The sequence below is a fragment of the Lissotriton helveticus genome, chromosome 9, assembly GCF_964261635.1.
Source record: "Lissotriton helveticus chromosome 9, aLisHel1.1, whole genome shotgun sequence".
NCBI lineage: Eukaryota > Metazoa > Chordata > Amphibia > Caudata > Salamandridae > Lissotriton > Lissotriton helveticus.
In genome coordinates this window covers 428,339,138-428,360,204 of record NC_136070.1, presented here as the reverse complement: position 1 = coordinate 428,360,204, position 21,067 = coordinate 428,339,138, and the positions used below count along the sequence as shown (strand labels likewise).

General features: G+C 45.6%; 1 protein-coding gene across 3 annotated transcripts in view; it reads right to left on the bottom strand.

The window, feature by feature from the left end:
* The window catches only part of TRAF3 (TNF receptor associated factor 3), a 554,449-nt gene that overhangs the window by 34,201 nt on the left and 499,181 nt on the right, over window positions 1-21,067 (bottom strand). For all 3 annotated transcript variants that reach the window (XM_078660220.1, XM_078660221.1, XM_078660222.1), the window contains exon 9: window positions 1,566-1,706. In XM_078660220.1, coding sequence (XP_078516346.1) covers window positions 1,566-1,706 — 141 coding nt within the window. The remainder of the gene's footprint in view (window positions 1-1,565; window positions 1,707-21,067) is intronic.

Below are 21,067 nucleotides of genomic sequence, written 5' to 3'. Positions count from 1 at the left end.
CTAAAGCAGTACCTCCCGGAGGGAGAGTCTGTGGAGAGGGCTCAGCACAAAAAGTCCTGCAGAACCAAACTGACAAAATGCCATTCCCGCCTGACTTGACTATCAAGGCACCGATGCCCTACATCCTGGACTGCCGGATGTCAAGGACCAACATGTAGTGTGCCAATGCACTGGTGGCATCCTTCACCATGGCGGAATGGGCCATCAGGCCTTCTGGAGGTTGGTTTTGGGCCAGTGTCCTGACACATCTTTAGGCAGAGGACTATTCACCTCGACAGAGTCCTTTTCTGCACACCCTGTGCTTTCTTCGCCACAGAGAACCCCACAAAAAGAAGATTGTCCACCCGATTGTTCTTGGTACGATCAAGGTAAAATCTTAAGGCTCTTTTGGGGTCTAGCTGATGGAGTTTCTTTTCCTATTTGGAAGAGTGAGGTGGGTTAAAGAAAGTCGTGAGTGTTATTGATTGCCAAATATGAAAAAGAGTCACAACTTTGGCAAAAAGCAGCCTGGTCCTTAACACTAGTTTTTCCAGAAAAAAGATGGTGAAGGCAGCTGCACTTAGAGAACCTGGAGTTCACTCACTCAATGAGCTGAGGTGATCGCAGTGCAGAAGATGATTTTGAGAGTGAGAAGAGGCAGGGATCAGCTATGCACTGGTTCGAAGGGGGTGCACACATAGAACGTTAGGACCAAATTAAGATCCCAAAGTGGCATCACAAATGGTTTGGGACTGAACATGTGTGTCAAACCTTTAACAAACCTCAGCACAACATGTGGCTTAAAATAGGATAGTTGGATCGGTAAACGCAAAAAGGCTAAAAGGGTAGGCAAATAACCTTTGATAATGCCCACTGAAAGACTTTTTTTGTTTACCCACGCTAACCACAACTCATACAAATTCTACCAATAAATTTGGACTTAACACAAGATCATTAAAGAACAATTACATATCCAAACTAAGGAAACAATGTCACAAGTGATATCATCAATGTCATTTGTGAGGTCATCTGTCACATCATGGGTGAGGTCATGATCACTGCATTTGTGGTGTGAGTTATGGTTTCCATTGTGGGGGCATGAAATATGGTATATTTGGATAAACATAACTAGCTGCGGGGGGGGGGGGCAGTTTTATTTAATAGCCATATTTTAATTTTTACTGTAATTTTAAAGGCATTTCTGTTTTTTTTAAATATGTTAAAAGTTTTCTATGCATAAGAAACAAACTATAACTCATCTCCAACAAAGGTTTTTCAATCAATGAATATACACGCATGCACACACAGAGTGACATGTATACACAAAGTTAACAAAGGAAAAAAGGAAACGGATAAGGTGGCACCTGTCGGAGGCTCCTGGACTGCAACTGCCCCTTCATAACTTTGGAAACGTTTTTCTGGTTGCCATCTTTCTGGAGAGGCCGTCTCCAAATCTTGTCAGTGAGATCAGCTCATTGTGTTACACCATAACAAATCAGTTGCCGAAACATTTCCTTGTACCAGAACAAGCAGATAATATGTTCCCCAAAAAGCAGAAAATTACTGCAGGTCCGTGGAATTCTTACCTGTAATTGATGTATTTTGGATTCATTGTTCCGCAGCATTTCTTTGTGCCTTTCTATTTCTACTTCAAAGCCACACATTTGGTTGTGCAAAATCTGGATGCTTTTGTTCTTTTCCACACTTTCATTCTGCAGCATCGCCACCTGTGAGAAAACAAAACCTGAAATTAGTATGCAGGTCTACAGCACCTGTGTGTTTAGGCCAGCGATAGGATTAATATGCACACTGAGAAAAGGGCCCTGGCCTGGACCACCTGCAGCACAGCAGTGCACTGCGCTATTATAACCAAGTGCTGCTCCCTGTCTTACTTCCTCTCCTCAAATCCAATCGGGGCTCATATGCCGATTAATGAATATTCATCATGAGCTGGCAGCGTTGTAGCATGGATCCCCTTAAGACACATCCAATGCGGAGAAAGAGCATCTATAAGAAGGCAAAAAGGCACACGAAGTCAAGAATACCCATAGAAAGGAGTCAAAGGTCAAGTAGACTGCGCCTAAAAATCGCAGATATCAGTCTAAAAGGGTGAACACCAGCCAGTGGCCAAATGGTTGAGGCCATTTTCCACTGCTCACACCTCATTTTAAAACGACACCAAGACGGTAATATTTGAGGCAGCAAGGGCTGCAGCAGTGGTATATCATACAGTTGTCTGTCCCCTATTAACGTGGCACAAAAGCACCATTGCCTCCCATGAGCAATGAAGTGACTTCTCCAAGTTAGATCCAAGCTTCATGTAGAGAACAAGGAAATGTCAAAGACTGTTTTAGTAAATGCTCCATGCAAACACCCATCAGTATCTCGGGGTGACTTTAACTTTATCCTATTTACACATTTGGCGTTTTGGCCTTTTGTGCAGTGGCGGCTCCTCTGCTGAGGTGGAGGAGCATCGCCCTACTGCTTTTCAGCAGTGTAGGAAAGAAAAAATGATAACAACATTATTATCGTTTATTTGTTACTGCTGCAGCAGCTTTGCGGGGTGGGCTGTTCTGCTCTCAGAGCAGAGGGAGTAGTGGTGGGCGCACTCTAAGTGTGCATGAATCTTTCGCCGGCCAAACATTCATGCACACTTTGCATGTTCTCAACCCAGGCTGTATTGAAGCTTGGGTGGAGAACATGCCCAGGCTCCCACTGGGCATGAAAGCCAAACCACGGTGCTCAGATTAATCACAATGCTGCATTGCAGCGTTCCGATTGGCGATGGGGAGCCGGGGTGTGCTTCCTGTTCTGACTAGATTTAAGGACTACGGAGGACAGACGCTGCGAGAAGGTAAGTTATTTCTATCTTTAAAAAAAATAAAACATTTTACACCCACTTCCCTCCTGTTCCTGCCCTTCCTCCCTTGAACCGTGCCGGCCGCCACTGGTTTTGTGACTTCAAAGGGCAGACATGATTTTAACTTATAAAGTGTTTTATAGGCTATTTTTTTAACAACTATGTCCGAAGGATACAATGTAAATACGCAGGGCTCATGGTCCACACTGCACCTAGCATACATTTTGTCAAATCTCCTAAAACTCTGTTTTACTATATGCACAAACACCACACTTAAACCAACATTCAGAATAATCCAGACATGTAACAACAATGGAATATAATAATTTCTGAGCCTTCTTGATCACATTTTACATTAAACAGCCTAATTTAGACTGCCACAGCATTGGCAAAAATCCTACATTTCGTTATGTCACACACTGCTACCACTATTGGGGTCTTACAGTAATGCATGCAAAACCACATTTATTAATTACTGTGAATGTTTTTTGCCCCCATACACGTGGGAAATTAGGTAGCAACAATCACATTAGCACAAAGCATCTACCTCGTTTATTTCTGCAACACAAAATGGTGAACTTTAAACCAAGCAGTATCACCAAAAAGTGGTGCATGTTCTGTGTGCGTCCAACCAACACCAAAAAAAGGTCTTAGTATGCAGTCATTCATGCTCTCGGTTTTAAAAAAAGGTTTTTAGGGGGAATAAAAGGTACTGAATCTTTCATTGCTCTCACCACCCACACTATTAGCTCTTTAGTTATAGCATCACACTTCATGCATCTAACTGAAAAGAAGGATTTTTATTTCAATGGCCAAGTCATAAAACTGAAGTGTGCTGCATCTGTTGACTGACCCAACAGGTGGCTCACTTTCTCTACTACTTACCTACAGACAAAGAAAAAATAAAGTAAGTAGTGAGCAGGTACATGAGGGTTACTTCACTGAGGAGCAGCATGTAGCCTGAATGCGTAGGAGGATTCTGACTGAGGGATGATGCTCCCTGGTAGAAATTGTCTAAACACGAGCTTAGAAGGGTACATCATCCTGCACTTGCATGAAACATTAGCCGGCCACAGCTCTGGGGATGAGCAAGTTCCCCAGCAACAAGCCTACTCTACCCTCAGGGAAGTCTCCACTCCAGGTCCCACATGCAGAATAGGTGATCTACCTATGAGGGTGAGGAGCAGGGGGGCAGGGGGGACGCCCTAGCATCCTCTCGCAAATGAACACCACAGAAAGTGGTGGCATTCTCCCATTCTGCAGTGTCCAGAATGCTAGGACTTGCAGGGGAACAAACGACCCCTTGAGTGTTTGGTGCTCTATAAATGGCGTCAACCAAGCAACATGCGAACCCACCATGGAATTTCCATTCCATTTTCTGTTTGTGTGTGCGGCGCACTTTATCCGCGCGGAAGCACTCCATAGTCTGAGTAATTTCATCTTTGAGAATGCCACGAGGACCATATTCTGCCAATGGTTCACTTATGAGCTCTTAAAATAGCCATTGCTGCTAGGTAAACAAGCATTTGCAATGCAATAGGTCAAACATTTGGGAGATTTTGAACTATTATCATTGTAAATGACAATGCCTTTTATTTATGTGTTTTGAAAACCTGCAAGCAACGACTATCAGTACAAAGTGCACATAGATAAAAGGCATTGTCATTTACAATGCCAATAGGTAAAAGTTTAGAAAATGCAAGACCTACTGCATTGCAAATGCTTGGGTGCAATGATAAAAGCAGCAAAACAGCAGTTGAGCAGCGCACTATACTAAACACAGATTTTTAGTGCACCAGTTTTTAAGCCACGCCCTTAATTACGTTGGCCACGCCCCATTGAGAGACCCCCCCAACAGTTACTTTATTCCCCCTGTTTAGACGTGTAGAAATGCTGAAGATAAACAAACACTGAGGAGAATCATAACAAGATAAGATTTGAGGGATTGAAAGTGTGGGAAGCCAACACTCTGCAGTAAGGGGAACAGATGTGAGCAGATGTTGAAGGGAATGATATACTGCAGCGCAGTAAGAACTGAAACCTAGGCCGGCGCTCTCCGCCATGGTGCTGAGTTCGGCCTAGGCTCGGGACTCCTGAGGAGCTGCTGCTGCTACAGCGCACGCCGAGCCCAACCCTTCCCCCACCCGCAGCTTCGGCAGAGCACCAGACCTGAGGTCAGAAAAGAGGCGCCTAACAATTACAGGCTACAGGAAAAAGGCTGTAGGACACGGGTTGGACATGTTGGGTGAGGGTGATGAATAATAAAAGCGGGCGCCTGCTAATATATTGGTGGTACAAAAGGGGGTGGTGATGGATGGAGCATCTGAACCAATCAAACACTCACACCCAGTCAACATATCTGGGTTTAATCCATCACCGTTCTTTAGCCCACTCTGCTACCCCAGTTCAGACATGGCCATATGCAAATCAGTCTGACCCTGTGCCTCATGGGAACAGTCCAGCCCGAACTGCCAAGCCATGCCTTCCCTGGACCGGAAACAAGCTCCCGAGGACCGGTTTCTGGCATTTCAGCCGTCTTCAGCCCAGCTTCCTTGAATCCAGTGGCAAAGTGAGCAAAGGACTCACGTCTGAGCATACCCTGCCAACTCATGGCGAACAAAGTGGTACAAAAGGGGGTGGTGAAGGACGGAGCATCTGAACCAATCAAACACTCACACCCAGTCAACAGATCTGGGTTTAATCCATCACCGTTCTTTAGCCCACTCTGCCACCCCAGTTCAGACATGGCCATATGCAAATCAGTCTGACCCTGTGCCTCATGGGAACAGTCCAGCCCGAACTGCCAAGCCATGCCTTCCCTGGACCGGAAACAAGCTCCCGAGGACCGGTTTCTGGCATTTCAGCCGTCTTCAGCCCGGCTTGCTTGAATCCAGTGGCAAAGTGAGCAAGGGACTCACTTCTGAGCATACCCTGCCAACTTATGGCGAACAAAGTGGCACAGGGTCAGACTGATTTGCATATTTGAGATATTTGACCATATCTCTAGAGTATCAACCAGCTACAAGAATAGCATCTTCCTTGGGGACTTCAATTGCTGATGAAAGGCATCCAACAAGAAGGTGACAAGTGCTCTTCAATGGGTTGGCCACTCCAGACACCCCTCAGCTCTCCATCCTGTCTACCTCTCACCGAAAAAACAGATATGGACTTAGTATCCACGTCCATAAGAAACCTCATCTGCCACCAACTAAGTATGTAAGCCATGCTGCCATTATCTTTGAACTGCTAGTCAAATCTTCCACCTATTGAGGTCAGTCAGATCCATCAAAGATGATAACCAGTGGGCAGGTGGATGTGTCAAGGTTGACCCCTTCACGCACTCAAGATTAGCCTGTGGCGGCGAGGTCTAGGCTGGAGCTGCCGGACTTGGGCATAAAGTTGGGAGACGTCAGGCATATTGTATCATTATATGTGGATGACGCTCTGTTTACCACAGCTCCCCCCGGGAATCCCTTGAGATTCTGTTTTGAGCATACTGCACGATTTTGGGCCCTTTCGGGGCTCAGGATCAGTTTTAAGTCCCTGCTGTTTCCTCTTGCTGCACTAGTGGAGAATGTCTGGCAGACTCTCCCAGTGGAGAGTCTGCCAGACATTGGTCTGAGCTAGGAGCTGGAACACTTTCGGTACCTGGGGATTAGGGTTGCGCATTCCAGAGCACAACAAATGCGCCTTTATATGGGGAGGGTGATACGCTCCCACCGTCATTGATGGGCAGAATAGCTATCTCCAAGATGGTGCTCCTACCGCGCTATTTATATGTCATTTAGAATTATATCTGCCCGCCAGGGAGTCCAGACAACTGAACACAATCCTTGTTTCTCTTATCTGGGCTGGGAAATGAAGAAGAGTGGCCCTGGCCCCCCTAATCAAGTGATATACAGAGGGCGAATTGGAAGAACAGCGACTCAAATTTTATTAGTATGCCACTCACATGCAGCATGCTGCTTGCTGGATAGAGACTGGAGACAGTGGGAGAAGTGCATGCTGGCAAGGGTGGTCGAAGCTGAGCAGTTCCTGGCGATATTCACGGAGGGCTTTGGGTCCCGGACAGCCCGCCATAAGTGGTTACTCAGACCGCTCATATCTGGCAGAAGCTAGTCACAGTTGTGCTAAGGCGTGCCCCCTTTCACTGGAAGTTGCCGTTTTGAATTCTGACGTCGGTCTAACAGATGGCTGAAAATATGTCCTTCCAGGCATGGAGAGATGGGGGCTGTGAGTTGCTGGGGAACTTGTACCCCAATCATCACTTTAGTTAGTTCGAAGATGTGCCGGCGGAGTCTGCACTGGGGCTGGGTTTCTTTCTGCATTAAGTTGGCCTGGCTGAGTTGGCCAGGCACACCTGGACCCCCTTTCCGGCGGCATCGTTGGTGTCTGACACTCTGGGGACTCTACTGCCCTACTGGTCAGGTACGCATCTGATATCTTTAATTTATAAAGTTTTGAAAGCAGATGTGGCTGGGAACCGGTTGGAGGTCTGGGTAGCTTGGGAGGAGGACTTGGAGGCACTCATTGAGGATTTGGACTAGGCTCACATCTGTGCCCTCACACAGACTGTATTGAGTAATGCCCACTTTAAGCTGGTCCATTACAACTTTTTAAATCACTTGACTTGACTCTTTGGCGGATATCTCACTTCCGGTCTGACAAATGTCCCCCAATGTGGATGTCAGGGGGCTGACTTCCTTCACCCGGCCAGGGCGTACCACCAGTACAGGATTTTTGGGTTCTGTGGTAGTTTGACTCAAATGTACCACTTCACTGCATGTCATGGTAACCTCACAGTGCGGCTATTTGGGGTATATCAGGAGGCCTGAAGATCGCTAGATGGGCGTATAAATTCCCTGGCGCTGGTTCTTGCTAGACGTAGGGTGGCTATCACTTGGATGGGAGAGTGTGCCCTTGAGATATAACACTGGCACAGAGATGTGGCGAAATGGATGCCACCAGAAGAGATTCATATGAAACTTAGCACGCAGGATGTTAAGGTGGAGCAAGATATCCTTTTGTGGCGGGACCTGGGTGACAGGTTCTTGGCCGCAGATTCTGATCTGAATAATGGTGACAGTGATGGCTTGAAATAGTAGCCCTTTAGTGGGTAGGATCCCCAACGAGGGAGGGGTGGGGGGAATGAGAAATGTATCTTGTCTGCTCAGTTGTGTGACTGTTCCCTCCTGAAGCAATGAATCAAAATGAATGATGCATTGTTGGGTACTGTTCCTTTACTTACCTGCACTGTGGTTACGGTTATTACAGCTGCACAGCTGTTTTATATGAAAATGAAACATAAAGGTTTAAAGAAACACACACACAAACTCCCTAGTTTCCCTCTGACATATGTTCTCAAAGAAAAGACAGCCATTTTTGAACATTTGGCCTGATGTGTGAAAGAACATGATTGCCAATATTTATTAGAAAAAATAATGAATCACGAATTATGATTCAGAATTTGGTATGTGTGACTATATCCAGGTTTTTAAAAAAAATCGGTAATATTTGCATGGCTCTCCCCAACAACTACACCTTTGTGGGGAGAAACCGTGTACTCAAGGATGGCGGTGGTATTGCTGTAATCTTTAAAAGGGAATTTTCTTGCAAATGGGAAGATCTTGATTTTCCCAATTGTGAAGCTGGTCTCTTTAAACTTTTACTTTCTCCTAATTTCACTTTGACTGGAACCCTTATTTATCGTCCCCCTGGCTCGGCCTGTGCATGGACATCTTCCTTCCCAGAGTTCATTGCCCCTTTGATGTTACAATCTACCAACATTTTAATAGTGGGTGATTTAAACATTCATTTTAACAACGCATCCTGTCCCATTAGCACTCGCCTTCTACAGGATTTAGCCGCTTTGGATCTTCACCTGCATAACTCCGGCCCCACCCACAAAGCTGGTAATTTACTAGATCCCATTATTTCCAATCTCAATAGCATTACCTGCCATCCCCCTCTACCTGTTTTTTGGTCCGATCATTTTATCATAAACTTTTCAATTAATATATCTGATTATCACAAATCCTCTACTAGTTTACATCCACATAAAGCCAGCAGGAACTGGAAACGCTTAGACAACGTCAAACTTAACATCTGCCTTGAGAATTCTAGTCCCACGCCTCCCACCATCACTACTAAGGATGTGTCTGCTATCAACTCCTGGCTGATATCAGCCTTAGATTCTTGCCTTCCAGCCCAGAGGAATAAGCCTCATATCCACCATCCACCGGCACCCTGGTTTAATGATACACTTCGCCAGGAAAAATCTCGCTGCAAGAAACTGGAACGCATTTGGCGCTCCAACTATTGCATGGATAATAAAAAAAGATATAAGGCTGCCCTTCATGCATACCATTCTGCCTGCGACACCGCCAGAGCTAATCATGCCAACATTACTATACTCAATGCCCAAAATCGACCTAAGGCTCTGTTCAAAGTTGTAAAAGATCTTTCAGGCATGTCATCTGTACCCAAAGACCCCTGTCTTGACACAGAACAATGTAACTCCCTCGCCAATTTTTTCCTTGAAAAAATAGATAAAATCTACGCTAACTTTAGCGTCCCCTCTTCTGATCTCTCCATCTCTGATCCTCCAACATCCAATTTCTGCTCTATTGAGGCACCTAGTCCAACTCCCTCTGCTCCCCAACTCCACTCCTGGGATCTGATCTCGTTCTCTCTTTTTCAAAAATATTTAAATGAAATAAAAACTGGCTCTCCTCTTGACCCCATGCCTCCGCAAATACTTGGCACCCTGGATTTATCTACACTTCAGATCATCTTAGATCTTCTGAATGCTTCACTGACTGAAGCCATGGTTCCTAAAGAATGGAAGCACGCGATGGTGGTTCCATTGATAAAAAAGGCCAATGCGGACCCAAATAATCCCTCTAACTTCCGGCCTATCTCTCTGCTCTCATGCTACTCTAAAATTCTTGAAAAGCACGTCAATTCTCTTCTCACTTCTTATGTTGAATCCTCTAATTTCCTTCACTGCTCTCAATCCGGTTTCAGGGCCGGCTTCTCCACCGAGACCACTCTTCTTGGAGTGTCAGAGACCATCAGAAGACAGGTGGACAATGGGGAGACAGTGGCACTCATTCTGTTAGATTTGAGTGCCGCATTTGACACTGTCTCCCATTCCATCCTTTTGTCCACCCTGAAATCTGTGGGCATTGACGGCTCTGCCCTGGCCTGGATTGCCAGTTTTCTTTCTGACCGCACTTTTCAAGTTTTCTCCTCAACCTCTGTCTCTTCCATCTATGCTTCCTCTCACGGTGTCCCCCAGGGTTCTATCCTCAGCCCTCTTTTCTTTAAACTTTATGTGAGACCTCTAGCTTTCTTGGTTGAGCAAGCAGGTCTCACGATCTACTCTTATGCTGACCATACTCAAATCGTCTACTCTCTATCAACAAATAAACATTTGCCCACGTCTTCCCTGCAGTCTGGTCTGGAACAAATCTCCAACTGGATGCATAGACATAAATTAAAATTAAACGGTGACAAAACGGAGTTGCTTCTATTTGGTCCAAATCCATCGCTCTGGGGCCCGCAACACTGGCCTCAGCAGATGGGTCCTACTCCTACCCCTTCAGCTTCAGCTCGTAACCTGGGGGTCCTCCTTGACAACCAGTTGTCAATGAAGCAACATGTGGTAAAAGTCTCAGCCACCTGCACTACCATCGTAAGGTGGCTGAGAAAGATCACGTGGATGCTTCCAGCTGACACCCTGAGGACCGTAGTCCAGGCCCTTGTCACTTCACGGATGGACTACGGGAACATTCTTCTTCTGGGTGCCTGCAAGGAGGTCACCAAGAAATTACAGGTGGTTCAGAACATGGCAGCTCGCCTTATCTGTAATCTGCCTGCCAGGTCTTCGGTCACCGTCCATCTGCGCAAGCTGCACTGGCTGCGCATTGAGAGCCGAGTGAAATTTAAAGCTCTCAGCATAATGCATCATATCAAATCTGGTAAAGCCCCGAAATATCTGTCCTCCTTGGTACAGGATTATGTCCTTACCCGCACTCTGAGATCCTCTACGCAAAATAAGTTTCAAATTCCGCGCTTTAATAGAGCCAAAATGGGCGGTCACTCGTTCGCGCTGCTAGCACCTTCCTTATGAAACTCCATGCCACAACCCCTGCGATCCGAAATCTGTTATCTTAAATTCCGCAGGGGAATTAAGACCTGGCTTTTTAATTCTTAAAATGTGTGCCCAATCCGTCTCAGCTTACCTTACCTTTTGTTTGTTCACTAGCGCCGGGAAACCTCCGGGTAGCTGCGCGCTCAATAAATGCAATTATAATAATAATAAATGCAATTATAATAATAATAATCGCAAATCACCAATTTGCTAACATAGATTTGGTAGAAATCGTGGCACTCACAGCCTGTAAGGGTGATGGCATCATAAAAAGCAGGAAGCATACAGAGGGAAGAATCCTAAAGTTCTGGAGTGCAGAAAAGAGCAGGAGAGGAGATCGGCAAAAAACAATTTCCGAGTGACAAGTCAGGAGATACATGGAGGAGATGAATCCACCAGCAAATGGAAGCATACAATAAGTGGCACTGAATTAGGAATTAGGAATTCTAGTAAAAAAGTGTGTCTAAGAACAAGACAAGCTTTTCTTTTGCAGAAAAGCTTTACTTACAGTTCCTGAAGTGACTAAGAAGATAATGTAGACTTGCATTCAACAAAATATTAATGCTGTTGATGTAACTAATTAATGTATCAATGAAATAAGAAAGAGATGGCATGATTTGTGTCTATATACCAAGGGGCGACTGGCCACCAGAAGGCAGGAGGCATCAGCAAAAGGTGGTGGACCAAGCAGAAAAACAGCACCTACGCCCTTGAAGAAATGATAAAATCTACTTTCCAGCTTAGAGCTATAGCTGGTGTCAGCAATATAGACACAGCTGCACCGACTGTCCGAGATTAACATTATGGTTGATGATGAAAAGAATGCCAGAAATGAGGAACAGGTCCTAAAAGACTACAGAGATGTAAAGAGAGACTAGTGTTGCACACATGGCAAGAACACTGGGTATTAACTGTACAGGAGGATGATGGATGTATTGCGAATCATACTGGAAGCACCACTGAGTTGGTGATGGGTAGACGAACAGGACTCGCCACATAGTGACTCTTCACAGAGTCAATGTAATACTGGTAGTTCTTATTTTCACTAGGAAATGGAGACAATATAATGGCGCAGGTCACAACTACCCCGTTTACTGGTACAGGTGGTTGAAGGATGGACCAAATGTCTGGTATTTTCCTTTGGAACTGAAACCATCTACCAGCTAGCTTCAGCTTTAGAGACAGAATCCTGGATTTTTACTATGTTGGGAGAGTCGTCAACAGATCCCTATGTAATTGTGACTCTAACCTTTGCCTGTATGTATAGTTGCATACAAAATAACATTTCATATGGCATATACTTGTTAGAAACACTTAGCAGATTATTCAACGCTCTCTGAGCTTGATATACATTGTGAAATCATGATCCAAAACCCTTAAAGTCAAGTTCTTGTTTAAGCTTGCTATTTGCTTTCTTAACTAGTCTGTTTAACTGTGGGTGAAATGGGTGTGAAAACAGCAGCAGGATTTCCAGAGTAGACATTACATCAGCAAAAGCCTTTGTTTGATTGAAGGGCCTGCATTATTTTTATTCCTACAAGGTCCCAATGTTTTATTTGGTTATCACAAGCATGGTGGCATTATTTTGTGGATACGCCCACAGGAATATAGAGTAGGATCCCAATTAAAATGTATTTGTACTGGTCGTTTGAGATAATTGGCCCAAAATAAAGAGACAGACAATTATTTCTACTAGACAGAGTCCTTCCACTTTTTCGAGAAGCATTGAAATAGAATTAACAAATTCAGAATATTTGATACGTTGACAGATATTACATTCTTGAGCATGTTTCTTATAGGGAAATCAGTATCACTGTTGAAACAAGGATGGCTGCACATGCTGCAGAATATTTCTGCATTGTGTCTACTGTAGGCTGCAGAGAACTGTCAGTGAAAAGTACTGTCTTAAACTCATGCAAAGGCAATCTTTGTAAAATATGTGGTATTCTTCGCTGGATCCAACAAAGGTGCTGGGCTCGAGAAATAGGAAGCTCACTTTAGGAATGGCATGGTGAGCAAAAAAACGATGGATTTAGACCCAGATCTCTGTACTGGGGTGAATGTATGACATTGTTCTGCATTCTGTCCATAAATTGTTCTTTTTGCATTTGTCACCCCGAGTGGGATGGGTATGCCCAGACGTGGTTCTCGTGCTCTCCATGCCACTGGAGTCAAGCTATCCTGGCTGATGAGGGCTGAAAGCCCGAAACCCGTCCTAGGATGCTTGTTTCCAGTCCAGGGAGGACTTGGCCTGGCAGTTCGGGCTGGACTGTTCCCATTGAGTGCCAGGTCAAAACTGATTTGCATATGGCTGGGTCCAAACTGGAATGGCATGGTGAGCAAAAAATCGACGGATGGGGAGGAGCCAAGCTCGCGATCGTAATGGTCGCTCTATAGCTCGGCTCCGTCAGCCTTCCGGCCTGACTCGCATATCCTGCTGCATATCCTGCCCCGAGACGACATACTCGAGAAGAAATAGAAACGTGACGTGTTGCTCCTACTCACCGTCTGACCTGGAGGCTCCTGCGTGCCGCGGTTCCGAAGTTGTGCCCCCGGATGGACCGGGGCCTCCGCGATGATGAGACCGGTGCCTCGCCTATTGGACCCAGCCTGGCGTTGATGTACACGTCGGCCCCTGCCGAGAGGGTGAGCCACTGGCGAGAGGCCATTGTGCGAGCATCCCGGTGGTCCTGATCCGGGCTTGCCTTGGCGACCGTGCGGCTGATGCGGGGCGCGGTGCTCCGAGGACTGATCGTGTGAAGGGGTCCCCCCGCCGCTGCTCCGTCCATCCACCCTAGAGCTTCGCGCCCGGGCTCTGTTCGTCAGACACGCCAGCGATAGTACAGGCGGACCCCCGACTTTGGCAGCCCTCCTTTCTACACCAAGGCTGCCATTAGTGGGACCCCCTTAGTACCTGAGGGGGTCCGCACCTGTGGAACTGATCTGAGAATCGCGGAGGGTGGTGACGAGGCTGAATCGGGGGACCTGGGTTGCTGGACTGCACGGGGGCCCGGCCACGTGTGCGTGAGCCTACAATTGGCGACGTTCTTGACGCATTGCGATCCTTGCATGCGGCCTTGGCCCCCGGTGCCCCTGGGGGATCGGTGCGGTCCGCCGCCATCTTAGATGGACGATTCTTCATGGTCCCCTCTCGTCTCAGTGATGCCACTGCCTCGCCCCCCTCGGTCGCGACGAGGGCTGCTACCGCTGTCCGTCGACAAGTCTGCAGGCCAGTGGCTTTGGAACCTCCTGCGCTTCAATGTTTGGAGTTTGGGGACTTGAATATCATGCTGGGGCCCGATCCTACCCGAGTGCCCGAGAAGCATGGTGGACTGCTGCATATCTTTGCCTTGATGAGGTCGTGTTTCTGTACTGCTGGGGAACCCCCGCTTTTTCGAACGGCGAGACTGAACTCCTGTCTTTTACTGCCTTTGTTAACTTTGTTCGGACGCTTGAACTGCATACCCGGACTTTTGTTCTCTTGCCTATGTATTGACCTCCCTGGCCTACGTTTTTATTGGCTTTTTTTTCATTCGTGTGATTGCCCCGCACCGAGTTGCTCACTTCCCGCTGTCATGTGGTGGGTGGTAATTGTGGCTAAGAAAGGCCTGGGGTGAGATACATTGCTCCCGGTGGATTGCTGGTGTACAGATCCGTGGCGCAATTGCTCGCATACATAGTGCTATGGGTGACCCCCTTGTAAGTTTTATGATGCTCGAGACTGTGTCGTTTTCGTTTAAACGTATTACGATTGTCTGGTTGGGTGGAGGACTGAGGCCGACCGTTTTGTCTCTGCTCCTTTACTCCTCCCTCCTACTTCTTTCTGTCTTTATGTCCTTCTTTTTGTCTCTTTCTTCCTCTTCTCTCTCTTGTTTCTACTACATTTCGGGTTCTGATTTAGGGCGACAGGCACGCTGCTGGGGGGGTAGGCCGTAGCCTTCTGCAGGGGTGCTGGGTGGGATGGGTCTTATCTGCTGTTTTATTTTCCTTGGTTCTATGGCCCTTTTGTGTCTCTTATAGGAGCGCCGCGTCTGTCCCTGCCTCCCGTGGTATGATTGGGGTGGGGTCTGTATCATCGCTGCTCTCCTTCTTGTAGATGTGCTGCATTTCAATTGCGACTCCCATCCCCTCCTCGTTGCTAATAATCCTGCTCTTTTATGTGTCCTTGCTATGGGGTGCTTGTATCGGCGCGACGTTCTTCTTTTTCAGTCTGTATTTTTCTTTTTCCCCTCTTTCTTCCCCTCCCCTCCTCCTTTTTTCTCTCCCAAAGGTTAGTATGACGGGTTAGTTCTAGTGTTGTCAATATTCCGGTTCCTTTGTTCTGTTTCCGATGTACTACTGGGTGGTGGATGTGCATAAGATGAGTCTGATTGAACATTGATTTGTGTTCACCGCATCTGTTTTCATACTGATGTCTACTGTAGTGACACTCCTCCGCAATACTGCCCTTTAGCTTTCTTGTAGCCACTGGTTTGCTTGGAACCCGGATTAATTTATGCTGTAACCGAGCCTGTTATACTCCTTCTCGTAATATCATAAAAATTAACCTTCTTTGTTCCTGTTTGCGGGCTGTCCAGATCCTCCCCCCCCCTCCTCCCCCCCCCCTTTTTTTGGGCTGTATTGATTGTGCTTTATTATGATTGATTCTGTGTATTTTCCTTCTGGATTTCATGACTGCTCTATTGTGTCATGGCCGGCCGGACTGGTTGTAGGCCCAGATTTGTATATCCTTTCTGTACAAATAAAGGTTTATAAAAAAAAAAAAATCAAAAAAAAAAAATCGACGGATTTAGGACCAGATCTCTGTACTGGGGTGAATGTATGACATTGTTCTGCATTCTGTCCATCAATTGTTTTTTTTGCATTTGTCACCCTGAGTGGGATGGGTATGCCCAGACGTGGGTCCCGTGCTCTCCATGCCACTGGAGTCAAGCTATCCTGGCTGATGAGGGCTGAAAGCCCGAAACCGGTCCTAGGATGCTTGTTTCCAGTCCAGGGAGGACTTGGCCTGGCAGTTCGGGCTGGACTGTTCCCATTGGGCGCGGGGTCAAGACTGATTTGCATATGGCTGGGTCCAAACTGGAATGGCATGGTGAGCAAAAAAACAACTGATTTAGGACCAGATCTCTGTACTGGGGTGAATGTATGACATTGTTCTGCATTCTGTCCATCAATTGCTTTTTTTGAATTTGTCACCCCGAGTGGGATGGGTATGCCCAGACGTGGGCCCCGTGCCCTTCATGCCACTGGAGTCAAGCTATCCTGGCTGATGAGGGCTGAGAGCCCGAAACCGGTCCTAGGATGCTTGTTTCCAGTCCAGGGAGGACTTGGCCTGGCAGTTCGGGCTGGACTGTTCCCATTGGGCACGGGGTCAAGACTGATTTGCATATGGCTGGGTCCAAACTGGAATGGCATGGTGAGCAAAAAAACGAGAGATTTAGGACCAGATCTCTGTACTGGGGAGAATGTATGACATTGTTCTGCATTCTGTCCATCAATTGTTCTTTTTGCTTTTGTTTTTGTTCTTTTTGCATGGGTCAAATCATTATGCTCGTCATTTCTTGTGTAATTTAAAAAAAATTAATAATGGCAATCTGGAAAACCACAAGAATGTTCTCAACAGCTGAAAATCTAACTTCCACTACTGAGTACAAATGTGATTTGTAAGCTATGGAAGTAGTCTCGACCTAATTTTTCAATATGAAAGAGTAGCCTGTGGCACTGGGAATAACTTAGATAACCATGGTTAGATTATTATCCCTTATCAGGAGATTTTTGGGTTTCTAATATGTTGATTTAGATACCTCATAAAATAATGGTGTGGGAATCCATCTAATTCTTTTAGGAAAAGTGGGCAAGCCTCAGTTGTGGGTTAATCATTGACTGTGGAATGGAGGGTATAACAACTACATTGCATGCCTGACCTATTGTCTGTAATACATGCAGTCTAAGGGTCTGATTTAGATCTCACCGTACGGGTTACTCCGGCACAACGGTGACAGATATCCCGTTCACCAAAATATAAATCCCATAAAATATAATGGGGTATCCGTCACCATTGTGTTGGAGTAACACGTCTGCCAAGATCTAAATCAGGCCCTAAGTTGTCGATATGTACGTACTAAGTCAGGTATCTTCAAACACAGGAAGAAGTACAAAGTACGGACCTGCTTCATGGGCGTAGCACTCTTACTAGCTAAACGTACACTTACCCTATAGTGGCACCTGCAGGTGGCGGAGTGGCAGGGCTCAGTGCGCAAGTACGGAAAAGCGGAAGGTGAAGCCCTGCGATATGAGGAGGCACGCCACTAGTGCAAGCGCCCAATCTCACACGCATGGTACCACCATATGTCCCCCGATCTCCCCCCATGTGCGAAACTGACCCAAGAGCAGGCTCAAGGGGGTCCTGACAGGCAAAGTTACACAGTAAGTCCCAACGCATAGCCCTCCTCACCCACAGACAGCACAGAACCGATCTGTAGACCTTCCTGTGCAATCTCTAGTAACTCCTATCTTTGTGTCAATTACTCCGCTACAAGCTACACACACTACTTCATACTTGGCTTTGTCTCTGCCCTACTTTGTGCCCCTCCCTGTGTTGTAGACTTAACCCACTGGGTACTTATAAATTGCTGTTGTTACATGTTCAGTATGGCACACATCAATGTACGGCAGGTCTACCTTTGCACCTGTGGGCCGGAGTGGATTAAGCTACGCTCAGGAAACTTTATGTATTATTGTGCTGCACATATATTTCTCAATGTTGTAACTCCCTACCCAGGGATTTCGTTTGTACTGCTGTATTCAAGTTTATTGTTAAACTCCAATAAAAACATTTACAAATAAAAAGAGATGATAACCAGATCCTTCGAGCACTTCCTGACAGATGCTCTCCACTACAGCATGACATGCCTGGTGACCATGTTTGACCCCAACACCAACATCAAAACTGTACTACATGACTGCAACCAGACCAACAAGATTACAGCAAAATGCTCACACCCCACAGAATAGCCAGTCTGCGATTACCAAACCCGTTAAATGAGGCAGTCACAAATTCTCAACAGCAAATGAGCCATGAGATATCAGGTGAAGACGCAACTAACAATGATGCAAGAAGATCTGAGGAACGTGAAGGTCTCTGCACCAATAGCAGAGAGCTCATTACTCAAGTAAAGGTTGCCTTCTATAAGACCACCATCTAAAAATCCTCAAACAAAAGTAGAAAGATGTTCAAGGCAATGTGTGAACCCAGCATGGGATTGCCCATTCAAACACCCAAAGAAGAAACATACAGCAATCAATAATTATTTTTAAAAACAATATTGACAAAATGTGATAGCACATCAACAATGCAGCCACATTGAACATGACCATGATGATCTCACACTGCAGCATACTCAAGTGGGCCATCTCCATCCCCCTCTCCACTGACGCCATGATAATACTCCTCCAGTATCTAAAACCCAACTTGTACAAGGGCAATGTCATTCCAGCACCCCGAGTGCCAGAAATCTCTTCTGAAACCCTGACACCTCTCCCTATTATTGCCAATGCATCGGTGGCCAAGACTCCTTCTCAGATGCTCTCAAGAGAAGAGAGATCCTGCACCTCATGAAGAAGTCAGACATAGACCTCATTGACCACAGAAATGATCATCTCAATACCAATCTACCCTTGTTGGAGAAGGCCACTGAAAAGCTTGAGTTCTAACCCCAATTACATGCAAGGATGGCAGCCATCCAAGCTGCTTATAAAGTGCTACAGATTTTTAACAGTGGGACCCCTCCCTAACTGAACCTCTCACATCCCAAACCAGCTTCTACAGAATCATTCTCTAGTGGTTTCAATCATACCCGGGGAACACAGTCCAGCTTATACATCTGAGTACTTCCAGATCAGATCCCATCCACATGTTCTGTGATGTCACCCCAGGCTAAATAATGTTGTCAGTGATCTTCATCCAGGGAGTCTTGCTCGTGGGCAAGGATGTCACAATAGACCACTACAAAGATTAAACAACTCACCTGTAATTGTAGACCCCATCTAGATTACATTTTGGCTTCTTACCAGTGGCTGATAACATCTGACTGGCTCTCAGTGATAAATCTAGGGGCCTGATGTGCAAACCTATTTTGTGCTCACAAACTCTAAAATTAAAATACACAGGTGCCTTGGTGACCACAAAATAGGCTTGCATTATGTACTAGTCCCATTTTAGTTGGGAGTATGCAAGCTTTTATAGATTCCTAAAATGGGATTGTTAATGGATACTGATTCGTAATTTGTAAGGGGCATGCTGTAGTCTTGCTTTCCAAACCGCTCATCTGTATGTGATGTATCAATGTTTTGACACCCTAAACCGGGTCGCAAAACACTGAAATTCAATTCCTATGGGACAACTTCCTTGTGAAGTAAAAAAAAAAGTTTGTTGGAGAGTAAGCTGGTCAAGGAAACCCCTACCAACTCAAACAATTTTTCTTAAAAGTGCTTTTTATTTTTAAATGCCGACCTTTTTCCTCTAGGGAAAATGGGCTGCATTAAAAAAAAGTCAACCACCATCTCTTCTCCACTTCTGCAAGAAGCAAATCTCTTAAGCAAAATCACATGGTAACAACTTGGATGCAGACTACTGCTGAAAAATTCCAAGTTCCTGTCTATTACCCCACCCCTTCTATGCCACTATCATCACTGCCTGACCCTTCCAACAAGCAACACACCATCAATCTTCCTCTTACCACTGTAAGCCACCACCCTTGGGCTCTGCATCCTTGTTTATCCCTCTCCTAACACTACCGCATGTAGCTTAGTGTTTCACTGCTTTGTAGCTACGTTATGGCTATATACAATCATAACGTGAAAATAAAGAAACCATGAGGAAATTCCATATTTAAATTTTCCACACTAAATCTCGCTGCCCCTTCTTTGATTTGTTTGGTCTAATGTACCTTTGTAAGAGTTGTATTTAGATCTAATATTCTTTTTTTAAAAGATGATATACTTAGTTGTCTGTAAAGCGCGTCGTTGCTCACATAGCTAAGTTTGCACTCTAGAAATACCAAAAACAAAAGCCTTCAAAATAATTAATATGTGACAAACCACAATGAAGGAAGGAAAACCTGAAGAAATACTAAAAACAAACACATTTTAAAATAATGAATATATGACAAACCACAATGAAGGAAGGTAAAACCTAAGAATTAATTTGTTTGAGGTAATATTATGATCCGCAGAAGCAGGCGATACAGACCATTAAAGGCCTGCTCCAGCATTTCGTCTCGGCCCTTTAACAAGGGAGCGGGCCTTTCATGGCCGGTATAGCCCAGCTATGGCTGGCTATAAGGCTATTAGAACATTCCGCCCATAGGGGGCAGAACAACCTAATTATAAAAACAAAAGCATCAGAGCTCAAGGGAGTTGAAATCCCCGAAGCTCCGACACCTTTGATTCACAGCTGTTGCTGCGATTGCTCAACCTCTAACAGCCACGCACATTGTACAATCGCAGCCAGAGATGTGAAAGAGAACTTAAGTCAGCCCCTAATTCTCCCCAGCTTGGTGCCTCGTCTTGTCAGAGGGACGAGACGAGGCACCATTTGGCAATACGGGCGGAACCTAATGTAGGATATGCCCATGAAAGGAGGATCTCACAACAGGAGTTCCTCTGATAATAAGGAGAGCTGGCTCCCTTATGTCATTTTAAGAAAATTGCACCATCGTCCAACAGCGACGAATGACCCTGCCCTGACGAAATTGCCTGAAAGACTAAATGGCAATAAAACATGTCGGCTAAGAAAAGAGGTGGTCTGCATGTATGCAGCCAGTTTTAAATTCCTGAATAAGCGCACAAGGAAAGAATAAAATTGGTAATCTGTGCGTTCTATTTCAGTTTTATTTTTGGGTCTTGTTTTTTGGTAGTCACAAAAGCACATAGGGTGTGTGGTTTTTTTAATCATTTGATCACTTTTTTTGGGGACACATAAGTTTCAGCAAAATGGTTGCCGATGATGATAAAAGTGAGCATAGCTGGTGAGTACCAATCAGCAAGCTCCACTGGTGGTGCGCACATGAGGT